A 12571-nucleotide genomic window follows, 5' to 3' on the forward strand; every position below is an offset into this window, starting at 1 on the left:
CGACTCCCTTTCGATCGGCTGAGGGCAACGGAGGCCATCGCCCGCCGTTCCAAACGGTGCTCGCCTATTGCTTAGAGGACACAGTCTCAAGCTGCACCAGGGGAAGTTTAGGCTGGAGGTGAGGAGAAAGTTCTTCACAGAGAGAGTCATTCGTCATTGGAATGTGCTGCCCAGGGAGGTGGTGGAGTCACCGTCCCTGGAGGCATTCAAGAGGGGATTGGACGTGGCACTTGGTGCCATGGTCTAGTCATGAGGTCTGTGGTGACAGGTTGGACTCGATGATCTTTGAGGTCTCTTCCAACATTGGTGATACTGTGATTCTAAAGCCCACCACCACTGCAGCATCCATCCCTCACAACAGTTAAGTTTCTAATTAACTGCACTTTATGATTCAATTTTCTCTCTGTGACTCAGCTTTTTATCAAAAAAAAAAAAGGCGAGAAGTTTCTACTCAGAGAGGCTTTGAGTCACCAGCAGACAGACCCAATCTGCAGATCCTTCATTACCTCACCAAGTTTTAAGGTTCGTGGGAAGAGTTTCATTTCACGTGGGCAAGGGAAGGAGATCACCTAACCACCAGAACGTTGTGTGCCTCCAACAGGAAGGCAGCTCCAACACAAGACGCAAAAAAGCAACCAGGGAATCACAAAGGGCTTTATCAGTACCTTGTGCTGTGAAGCTCTGGCACAGTGCTTATTTTAAGCAGTATTCCTCTGACTTCCCAAACCCCCTGATAAGATTCAGCCCTTTCAAGCATATTAGCCAAAAGTGCCTGTGAAATCCTTGAGTGAAAAGGCAGAAAGGAGGAAGCTCTACCAACTTCACTCCTTGCAGCCACTTAATTGAATCTGCAGCATCCAGCCTGTTGGTATTCCCCAGCACTCTGGAATTCAATTTACCCCATGGATTTTTTTTATATACTGAGCACCCAGGAAAATTAGCATTTGTGCTGAATAGCTTTAAATCAACTGTTCTCCAGTGCCAGTCCTTTTTATCTTTAAAGCACTTCTAAATCTCCTTGCCCAAGTCTCCCCACCCCTAACATTTATTCCATACATTTGTTTTCCTCCAGTTTCCAGCATCCTTCACCACAATCTAATCATCTTAATCTTTAATGCTCATCTCTACCTTTTAACCTTCTTAGCTGGCTTTTTAAAGCAATCACTTGGTTTCTCTCAGGGTTTGTTGGGATTTTTGGGTTTTGTTTTCTTTTTTTTCCTTCTGATAAAGGTTTTCCCTGGCTTCTGTATCAGCACAGAGCTGGAGGTGTCCCACAAAGAGTGATCTGGCACCAAACTGCAGGTTACCTCTAAAAAAGATAACTTGTGAGGCCCTTAATTAAATCAGTAATCCTCCTCTGAATAGAATTTATGCAATTTTAGAGAAAATTAGGGCAACTTCAAGTGTCACAAGCACATTGAAGAGCTCATGCATTTGATGTATGAGAAATACTCCAAATTATTGTAGGAGCAACAGAAAAGTCAATAAAGACACAAGGGAAGAGGGGAAAAATCTTGTTGGTTTTGTAGTGTTAGTGCAACCACAGTGGTCTGAGAACTCAAATATGCATGGGGTTTGCAGGAAAAAGCAATACCTTTTATTGATAGAGTCACAGAATCCTATTGGTTGGAAAACATCTTCAAGGTCATCAAGTCCAACTAAGCTCTAGCTCTACCAAGTCTGGTGCTAAACCATGTCCCTCAGCACCACATCTCTGTGACTCTGAAACACTTCCAGGGATGAGGATTCAACCACCTCCCTCAGGAGCCTGTTCCAGTCTCTGAGTACTCTTTCAGTGAAGAAGTTTCTTCCAATATCCAACCTAAACCTCACCTGATGGCTTAGATTAATATTAGACTAACAACATTTGGGAATAAAAACAGGTAAACTTTTGAGCATTCAAGCTCTTTTCAGGACTACAAGAGATTCAGCAATGCAGAGGCTCAGCAAATGTGTCACTTTTTAATCACAACTTCATAATATCATGCCCCACTTTGCTGGCATTTCTTCAGTTTATTCACTACCTGGAGCAGTTTGGAAAATTGCTGATAGAACAGTGAGAGCAAATATTAAATTTAACAAAACAAAAAGAAGCAAAAGGTCTCTTTAATGTTTCCTACATAGGGCTCTTCAATATTTAAGTGTGATTTTAGCTTCCGAATTCATGTAGAGTAACTATTCACCTGATGTGCAAGAGAAGAAAAGCAAGGTGGGCACAGTGGGTCCAGATTGTCTGAAATAGTGACAAGCATAGGTCAGGTGCAAACAGAACACAGAAATAGGTAAAAATGAAAGACAAACATCCCCTGACGTGCTGCAGTACCACCAAAGTTTGCACAGTAACTCCAGCCAGTGAATGCAAGCCACATCCCTGTGTCTCTTCCCACATCCTTCATTTGGATTCTCCACCCTCCTCTGTCCTCTTCCTCTGCTTTCCTCCCCCACTGCATGGAAAGAAGCTTTGCTAGCACCTCTCAGCTCTCCTAAAATGGCTGCAGTGAAGGTATACCAGCACTAGGCTTTGAGCCAGCTGAGCATATGCCTCCCCAAAGAAGGAGCTGTATCTCATTTATCTGCCCTCAACAGCATCAGGCTGAAACTCTGGATGGTTTAAACTGAAAGCGTCTCATCCTACGATTGTCTTCCTCCACGCCATGGAGTTTTAGGCAGAGTTTTTCTATTTTTGATGGATAAACACAGTCCCTTAAACCCCTTTCTTAATCACCTATCATACTTCCCTTTATGTCCATCATGCATATCAGGCATGGTCCTGCAGCAAGGTGCACAGGCTGTATATTTCAACTGTGGGCTTGGGTGACTGCTGTTCAACCAAGTGCACCCTAACTTGTACAGGGGAAGGAAATTAGAAAGAAGAAATCTGGCTTTTCAAGGTATTAACACTGCTGCTGAAATATCCTTTAATTCCTTTGTTCACCAGTTGATACATACTACAGAGGTGTCTGGTTTTATGGGAGATATTATGGCCGTCCACACTAAAGAGCGGCAACTGGAGTAGATAATAGACTGGTCCTTAAATAAGATGAAAGAGATAACAGTCACCAAATAAAAGTGCTCACAGGGGCCCCAGTCATGAGCACTGTAAAACCCAAACTTTACACAATTTGATATTAAAAACAAAAGGCCACATTACAGTTACTCCTGCACTCCCCAGACAGCCATTGCCTCAAACTGGAGCTATAAACCCACCAACAATGCTGGATAGGGATCACTTCAGATAACATCACTTCTTGCACTAGCTTCACAGCCAAGGTATGATTCCCTCTATTTCAGTTTACCAGCCATCTCTGAAAACTGTCACCAGTCTGTGAAGAGGTGTAGCATCAGGGAAACAGATTTGGGTTTGGTGAAGCAGAAGCAGGTGACACCACTGAGTGATGAGTACAGGGGACAACCACATCCACATCCCTAGACCTGCTGGCCACACTATTCCTAATGCAAGCCAGTATGCCATTGGACTTCTTGGCCACCTGAGCATATTCAGCCAGCCAGCAATCAACACCCTGAGGTCTTTCACTGAGAAGCTCTCCAGCTGCCCTGCCCCAAGCCTGTAACATTGCATGGGGTTGTTGTGACCCAAGTGCAGCACTCAACACTTGACCTTGTTGAATGTCATAGTATTGGCCTCAGCCCATCAACCCAACCTGTCCAGATGTCTCTGCAGAGCCTTCCTGCCCTCTTGGCAGATTGACACACTCACCCAACTTGGTGCTGGAATCCCTTCAGTATTCAAATACTTCACTATCCCTGAAGTATTCTGTGTACCAAGAACCGTATCAGCTCTGCTGAGAGCAAACACACCTCCATTACATACAGCACTTATCTCTCTTTGTAACATTGGAAACTGCTAATATATTTACATTGGACACCGAAAGGATCACTACAGGCCAGACCTACAGGCCAAGGATCCCGGCCTCCTTCCCAGTGGGATTAATTGCATGTCTCCCAAGAGCTCCCAATCCATCGCACTGCCACCGAAGCAGCCTGTCAGCACTCCTGCAAAGTTAAATCAGCAAATATTAATTGCCAGCTGGGAAATGTGCCATTAGTTCACACTCAGATTTATTCTTTTCTTGTTTTTTCTTTTTTTCCAGCTGGAGAGAGAGAGAGAGTGTTAAATGGAGCAGATTTCTTTGCACTTTGCAAAGAAGCCGACGGGAACAAGTTTGTCTGTTCTGCAAGCTTTAAATGAGCAAAACATTCAACACCTTCACAGAGATGTTTTGAAATGCTTTTCTCCAGAACAAATTACTTCTGGAAGTAACAAAGCACTAAACTAACACATGGACAACAAATAAAGTACAGAGGAAATAAACCACCACCACCACCTGAGGCTGAATTGATATCTATGGGAGATTACTGCAGTGATACGTTGCCGGTTATTACCCTGCTTGGGTTTTGTTTTTTTCCTCCAGGTTTGCAATTTATTTACATTCATGCATAGAAAATGTTCTGTCAACATACAGAAGATGATTGTTTCCCATAATTAGAAAAACTTTTTCAGAACTGGAAGACAGACAGATGAGAAGTTGAAAATTAATTCAGGCCATGAAATTGTAAAATTTTGATGAGAAGGAGGGTTGGGAGAGTTCTTGGCATTTAAACGTTTAGTTCAGGGTCTGATGAGGTTATTCAGGTCTTGAAAACGCCAGAGATGGAGGTGGCACCGGGGCAGCTTGCCCCACCACTCAGCTACCCATCTCCTTACACCCAGGCTGAACCTCTTGTTTCAGCTTTTCACCTTGTTCCTCATTCTTACCCCATGCAGAGCCAGGCTCCATCCTCTATGCTACATGTGCATGAATGTCAGGAGAAAAGTTCTTCTGGCTCTTTCAACATGCAGACATGCTTGCACACATATGTCTGCATGCAGCACAACCCAGCACATGGGCATGCATGCTCTGGAACACTTTAAGTTTATGGCATGAAATATGGTGAAAGACTCAAGTTCAGCAGTGTGACTGTGTGTGTCATGGAGATGAGAAAGGCAGGTGGCTTTCCATAGGGATTTCTTCCCAAATTCTGTATCTATATCAATATCTACACAAAAATATAGATCAATATCTATACAAAAATACAGAATGAGAATTGGCCTTGTATGAGGAAGAAAACTGCTTTCATGCATTTGACAGAAAGAAATTTAAAAGATAAATATGTTAAGCAATGGGATCAAATTATTGACAAAACTACCAGTGACAGTTTGGGAGAGACTAGAGAAAGGAGAATGGGATTGGAATCACAGAGTATTAGGGGTTGGAAGAAACCTCTGGACATCATCCAGTCCAACCCCCATGATGATGCAGGGGCACCCACAGCAGCTTGCCCAGCATCAAAATATCCAGGGGGGTTTGGTTATCCTTCAGAGAAGGATACTCCACCACCTCTCTGGGTAGCCTGCTCCAGGGCTCCAGCACCCTTACACCACAGCAGTTTTGCTTCATGTTCAGACAGCACCAAATACCAGACATAAATGTGCTTTTATAGCACCCCATCTCTTGTCAGATCTCATAAAACTAGAGCTTTAGGAGACATTGGACTAAATGAACAATATAAGCCAACAAACAAAGTAAGGGGCAGAGCTACAGTGCATTTACATAATGGAAAGGTCAGAAACTCGGTCGGCTAAGTTGGATTGAATTAATGCCAGGGCACAAACTAAATCTGACCAGCTGCAACATAAAGCTCTGACAGAGCCCAGCAAGAAAAGCTGAGCTTTTGATAAAAAACCCAATACACCTGGATAAAGGGAGGATGTCAGAACTGGAGAAAACACAGAATGAGCTCAGGCAAGCAACGCCGCTGCCTTCATCTAGCAGGGGCTTGGCTGATGCAGGGGAGCTTTAGGATTGCTGATCCCACAGAAAAAAGCAGAAAGGGAAGCAAAGAGGGAATAAAATTACTCCTAAATCCTGAAAATGGAAAAGCATAACTCTAAACTGTAAGAGTTTCTTCTCTAATGTATGTATACTGCTAGAGAAATGCATTGCTCTGATGTTTGTGGGGGAAGGCATGAGGGAAGGGAAGAAAAAACTGTTTGGAGTGGTGTGTGCGCAGCTTTTAGTGGCCAAAAATAACGTGAGAAAAATGAGTGAAGAGACTGAGTAGGTGTAAAAAGTCAAAAGGAAAGAAAAATGAACAAAAGTAGGAAAAGAGGGGACTCCTGCATCTGCAAAGCATAGTCCAAATCACTGCACTAAAATGATATAGCTGCAGGATCCCAGGCTTTTATCCAAACAGGGACATTTCCAGACCAACTGCATGTTTCGGACATCTGTGGGACAACTGTCCTTATGAGCACAGATACCTTGCTGGTTCTCATGGATATTGGGAGTGATCTGGGGGAAGACAAACTTCTTTCTTCTCCTCTTAGGCAAAAAGAAAAAGCATTTGAGCCTCATGTATTTTGTCAGTGGGTCACAAATACCAACACTCAAGCCAAATGACTATAGAAACTGAAAAATCAAATATATAAACCCCCCAAATCCTGCCACATAGTAGAGAAAACTTAAATAGCACATTTTCCTATAGGAAACTCAAACTATGTTTCATACCAGTGAAGACAACCAGTTCAGGGAGAATCTGAACAGCTATGAGTAGAAGTGACATTTCTCCTGAGACTTCTGGATGTAGGACTTCTGCTTTACAGTGTTTCCCTTTGGGCTTCGTATTCCAATTGAACTTTTCCACCTATTTGTCATTTCCTTTGTCAGCTGAGAAGAAGGGATGGCATTTGTGGTTTTGTGCATGGCAGCACTGGGGAACAGTGTTGTACCAGCGGGTGCAGAATGAAGCCTGGGGAGATGTCTCCTGCAGGGAATTCTCAATGCTTCACTCACATTTCCATGTGCTCTTATCTTGGATGTAATGTCTAATCACCAGCCCAAGCCTTGGGCATGGTCACAAGCTCTGCACACCAAAATCTGCACAGCAAGGACTTAAACCCTCCATGAAATCTTTCACAGACACAAAGCTGAGGCAATCAACCTACGTTTGCTGACACCAAAGAGCTGATGTCTTCACAAAGCCCACCCTCACCCAGCAAGCCTAAGTGATTTTCCTGACTCTTCTCAGAGACATGTATTAATGTCACAGGGAAATCTGGATGTCTGAAGGCATACAAGTTTGTTTTCACCTTCTTGGGCTCCATGAGGGTGAGGAGTCACTGGAACAGGTTGCCCAAAGAAGTTGTGAAGGCTCCAAACCTGGAAGTGTTCAAAGCCAGGTTGGATGGGCCCTTGAGAAACCTGGTCTAATAGGAGGTGTCCCTGCCCATGGCGGGGAAGTTGGATCTTTTCTATACCTCTCAAGTTTTCAAGGAGCCATTTCATTCTAGGCTGGGCAAAGGAGAAATTGGTCATTCTCTCAAAGCCAAACTCTTTTCTGTTCTTCCCAGTACTGAATGAGATGCTTGTGAGGTACCACAATCAAGCAATGCTTCTTTTCACACATGAGTATTTGCTATACACCAGTATTTACAAAGCACTCCCTTTGATGAACGTATTAAAAGACCAAAAAAAATCCTTTCCCAAAACACACAATCCTCCCTCCACCCCCAAGACCTTTGCTTTATTAGCAGTTTACTGTGGGCAGACCTCATTCAGTCAAAGGGGAATCAGTCTATCTGATCTCTGTCATACTTTAAGGCCTTCCAGTTTGTCACTGATAACTGGGTAAACTGGCAGAACACACAGATGCAATCTGCGGCATCCCTCAGCTCTACACAGGGATTTAAGTCTTAATTGAACAAGTCAACTGGGACAAGAAACCCCACATGAAGCAGCCCACTCATCAGCCTAACTGCACTCAAATAATTAAGCTATCTACTTGACACAAACCAAACAGAAAGCACGTGCCTGCTGGCAGATGGATTGGTTCAGCTGGCTATTAGTGTAAGTTTTACACCTTTAGGATCTTCCTCCATTCATAAAGTCTTATATTTGATGCTACCTTTATAATGTTGCTTACAAACCTGCAACTGAATTGCTTACTACAAACTAAAAAAACATACTACCATTGTCCACTATGGGTGAGGAGTGGCTGGAGAGCAGAAGGACTTGGGGGTGTCAGTTGAAGAAAAACTCAACACGAGCCAGCAATGTGTGCTTGCATCCCAGAGGCCAACTGTGTCATGGGTGGCATCAAAAGCAGTGTGACCAGCTGGATGAGGAAGGCAATTCTCCCCCTCTGCTCTGGTGAGGCTCCACCTGGAGCACTGAGTCCAGTCCTGGGGCCCCCAACACAAGAAGGACATGGAACTGTTGGTTTCTGGATGAAGCCATGAAGCTGGCACACCTTCCCTGCGGGGACAGGCTGGGAAAGTTGGAAAAAAGAAGGTTCTGGGGAGACCTTAGAGTAGTCCTCCAGTACCTGAAGGAGGCTACGAGAAAGGCAGGAAGGGACTTTTGACAAGGGCTTGCAGTGATGTGATGACAGGTGATGGCTTTAAGCTGGAAGAGGAGAGATTTAGACTGGGGTATTACAGTGAGGGTGGTGAGACAATGAAATAGGTTGCCCAGGGACCTTGCGAATGTTCCCTCCATGGCAGTGCTCAAGGCCAGGTTGGACAGGGCCTTGAGCAACCTGGGCTAATGGAAGGTATCCCTGTCCATGGCAGAGTAACTGGAACTAGATGATCTTTAAGGTATTTTCCAGCCCAAACCATTCTATGATTTACAAATAAAATCTGAAGAAGTGAAAAGACACACAGAAGGTTACTCAGGAACTGCATGGCTAAACAAAGGGTGAAGTAAAATACTCCTCTGGAGCCCCCCACTCTGTGGAATTATCTTCCCCTTCAGGTAAAGTCTTTTTCCTATATTTTATCTCTGCAGACAGCGGTGTGAAGCACTTTTTGATTTATTCATGCAGGAAGAGAAGTGAGTTTGTTTCTTTCTCCCCTGCCACAAAGCTGCTATTTTGCCGAAAAGCAGATTTAAGCAGGGCTCTGTGGCAAGAGTTTAGGGGTTACCTTAAACTGGGACACAAAACTACCACTTTCTGACATCATTTCATGGTGTGTTCAGGGAAGTATTCAAGCGTGACATTGTATCATTAGGTATAATACAGCCATTGCAGAAGCACTGATTACTGCAATGAGAATTCATTTTCTTTAACACTATATGTGATAAGGAATGAATAAAACTCAGGCCAGGAGCACCACTGTAAAAAGGGGGGCTACCTACAGCAGGGAAAAAAACTGAAGATGCTTTTTGGCAAACTGGAGGAATAAAACATCAAGTAGGGTTCGGGGGTGCTGAGCATATCTGAAATTAAGATTTGCCCTTTCTTTAGATGTTTCTCATCCAGCAGCCCCATCTACATCCTATTCAAAGATGAAAACAGTTTCCAGCCCTCATCAAACTCAGTACTCAGAGGCAGAAACATCAGCACTAGGAGCAAGGCACATGTATTCTTTTTAGACACTCCTTTTTAAAGTGACAAGCAAAAAACACTTTTCACCTTGATCCGCTCAAAATATGCTTTTAGGTGACCCCTCTCCATGATTAATTTCATACAAGGTTTATTAGTCCTTGATCTAATGAGTTGCTTTGGTAAATTTAGATCACACTTGTGACAAACCCAAGCCCAGCTGGTGCTCACCAAGTCAATCCTTTCCCCAGCTCCCACATCCCATCTACAGCCAGACCTCCAGGACAAATGAGACTTTGCAATGCTACGCCAAGCAGTGCTTAGATAACTCCAGAAATTTTGGGTTCATCTCAGCCTCCAGGCCTCTTCTGAAGCACAAGAACAGTAACTTGATGATATATTAATACAACTCCCCAAATGGGCTCCTCTAGCATCATGTTAGTACAGGAGAACCTGTGATGGATAGCTCTGTACACAGCCAAGCACCTCAGGGGCTCAAGTGCCCACTGAGCTGAAGATAAAGGAATTATTTTCATATTTGATCACATAAATATCACTGGATAGATTTGCACAACCCACTCAAAACTTTCTGCAGGTACATGGAGTCACATCTGACAATCAGGTTTCAAAACATACTCAAGTGAGGCCTTTATAAACTTCTCATTAGAAGTACAACAATTGATGGCTTCTTCCACTCCCTGCCATTTTATCACACGCCTCTGCTTCTGCAGCCTCACTTGATTTGTGACAGGATGCTCTATAGCATACAAAGCATTAATAGCAAAGACACAGGACTCCAGCCCTTTGGTAATTTGGTGCAATGATGATAATAATGAAATTATGCTACTGAGCCAGTAAACCAGCTGAGGATATATGGACACTACTGGCAATCAGAGCTTTCTTTGCAGGTATTTAAAACTCTTCTGCAAGTGCACCTCCTGGTCTTCTTAGTTAATCTAAGCAGCTCCTTTCCTTTGCCCATGTAATTTGCCTAAATAGGTTTTTGTTTCTCATTTTTGCAACAAACTATTTGTAATACCATATACTTTATCTTAATGTCTTTGTCTTGTTCAAAGCCTTCCCAAATGAACTGGGTTGTAAAAAGTTATTACAGTGGCAGCTGGAAGTACTGAGCAGCACAACTACAATGCATACAACAATGTCAATTATTTACCAGTTCCCAGTTTGATTACTTTTTGGGTGATGACGACACTCAGGGGCTTAATAGGCACGTAACACATTTGTTTTATGTTCTACAGGGTCCTAGAATAAATCAGCCTTAAAAAATGCTGTCTGGTAGAAATAGAACATAACATTCAGCAGGATTACAGCAAAATGAGTGATGCAAGTTCTCCAGAAAGATTGATTTGTCATGATCTCCTACCTTTGAAAAAACAGTCCTTGCTATGGATAATGTAGATTTTTTTCCTCTGCAGGCAGGAAGCTTGATGCAGCTGGCAATGATTTTCATAGAATTTGCCATCAGATCCACACACAGGCATGTAGCTAGACTTGCAATTCTCTATGCATCTGCACTCAGGCTGGTTGGTATCCTTGTTCACCACACACTCACTCCCCCGGCCACAGTACTTCTTCTCACACGACGCATGGAGCCCATCCTGCCCATAAAGCACTGGGGAGAGCAGAAAACATCAGAGTGAGCAATACGTGCCTAATGAACCACGCTCATCTGTTAGAGCAACACAGGCGTTACTCAAGCAGGATCTACAATAGCAATAGGACAACAGGAAACAGCCTCAAATTGCACCAGAAGAGGTTTAGATCAGATATTAGGAACAATTCCCATCACAGAAAGGGCTGTCAAGGCCTAGAATAGGCTGCCTAAGGCAGTGGTAGAGTCCCCATCCCTAGAGAAACCTAAAAGCTGTGTAGATGTGGTGCTAAGGAAAATGGTTTAGTGGTGAGCTGGCAGTGTTGGGCTAACATTTGGACTTCATGACCTTAAAAGTTCTTTTCCACCCCAAACACTTGCTATACATGGCTTCTGGGGTGAAAAGTGCATCCTTTGAACAGCAGCAGTTTGAAGAGTGCCTTCGCATCTGTGCTGCCACACCTCCAGCTCTCACTCCTCACAACACTAAGCATGTGCTGCAAACGATCTACTGAAAAACAGTGGATGTATGGCCATTTCTTCATTTAGCCCTTTGCAAAACTAGACCCAGGAATAAAACCTAGTGAGGGTATTTCTGTACCCAAACTTTGCTCATGTGCTACACTTAGGAAGCAATTCTGAAAACTTACACTCCTCCAGACGCAACTCACAAGGAGCTTCATTTTGGGGCAGCAAAACGACCTAAGTACCAGACTTCAGCTTCTGCACCAGCGGTATGCATTCAGAGTCTTCCACCCTCAGAGCCAGAAGTAGAACATCCCCAAAGCTAAAGTTCACAGAGGTTTCACCAAAAGCTCAGAAGGACAGTTGATGAGAGTTTTTGAAAAAATAGCCACCAAGGAAGAGTCTCACTGAAGTCAAGGGAAAGTTATGGGAAGACACCTCTCACTGCAAAATCAACCATCAGCATCACTCCTTACCCTCTGAATAATGACATCTGATGAAAAAGAACTTACTACTACATCCAAGAATTTACTGGATGTTCAGAACATTGTCATGCTGTTTGATGCTATTAAAAGGTTTAGGAAGTTGTGCTTGTGCTGTAACATCTTCTGCTTCTGAAGCTTCCTCACTTAAAACACTTCCACCAGCACATTATAGTAGCTCATACAGGACAAGGTGCTTCCAAACAAGCCACTACTCAGAGCAATAATTACCATTATACTCAGTCAAGAGAGTTCCAGGAAATTAGAGTATTCTCTGCTAATTGGAGTACACGAAATTGAGAATCACTAAGGGATGCTGCAAAAGACATAATTAAAGCAGGAATAAACATTTGGTGGTGCACACCCTGCTGCCTGCTTCGTACAGCCTTCCAACAGTGGCTGCCCCCAGTTGCACCATGCCACGCACTCAGTCTGCACCAGCAAGTCCATGTGGAAGCAAATCCCTGCTGTCTACATTTGCTACATGGAGGTTTGGCTCTCAGAAAAGTTTCCACTTTGTGAAAGAGCTCAAGTAGAAGCACTGCTCCAGGGGTGTTTCAGCACCCAAAGACAAATCCTACAGCAACTGCAGCACCACATTAATCCTCCAAAATGCACACAAGAC

General features: G+C 43.6%; 1 protein-coding gene across 2 annotated transcripts in view; it reads right to left on the reverse strand.

Annotated features, from left to right (window-relative positions):
• LOC104297025 (follistatin-related protein 4) overlaps positions 1 to 12571 on the reverse strand; it is a 278489-nt gene that overhangs the window by 179893 nt on the left and 86025 nt on the right. For both annotated transcript variants that reach the window (XM_054168334.1, XM_054168333.1), the window contains exon 4: positions 10772 to 11020. In XM_054168334.1, coding sequence (XP_054024309.1) covers positions 10772 to 11020 — 249 coding nt within the window. The remainder of the gene's footprint in view (positions 1 to 10771; positions 11021 to 12571) is intronic.

This window comes from Dryobates pubescens, chromosome 16 (assembly GCF_014839835.1).
Source record: "Dryobates pubescens isolate bDryPub1 chromosome 16, bDryPub1.pri, whole genome shotgun sequence".
NCBI classification, from domain to species: domain Eukaryota; kingdom Metazoa; phylum Chordata; class Aves; order Piciformes; family Picidae; genus Dryobates; species Dryobates pubescens.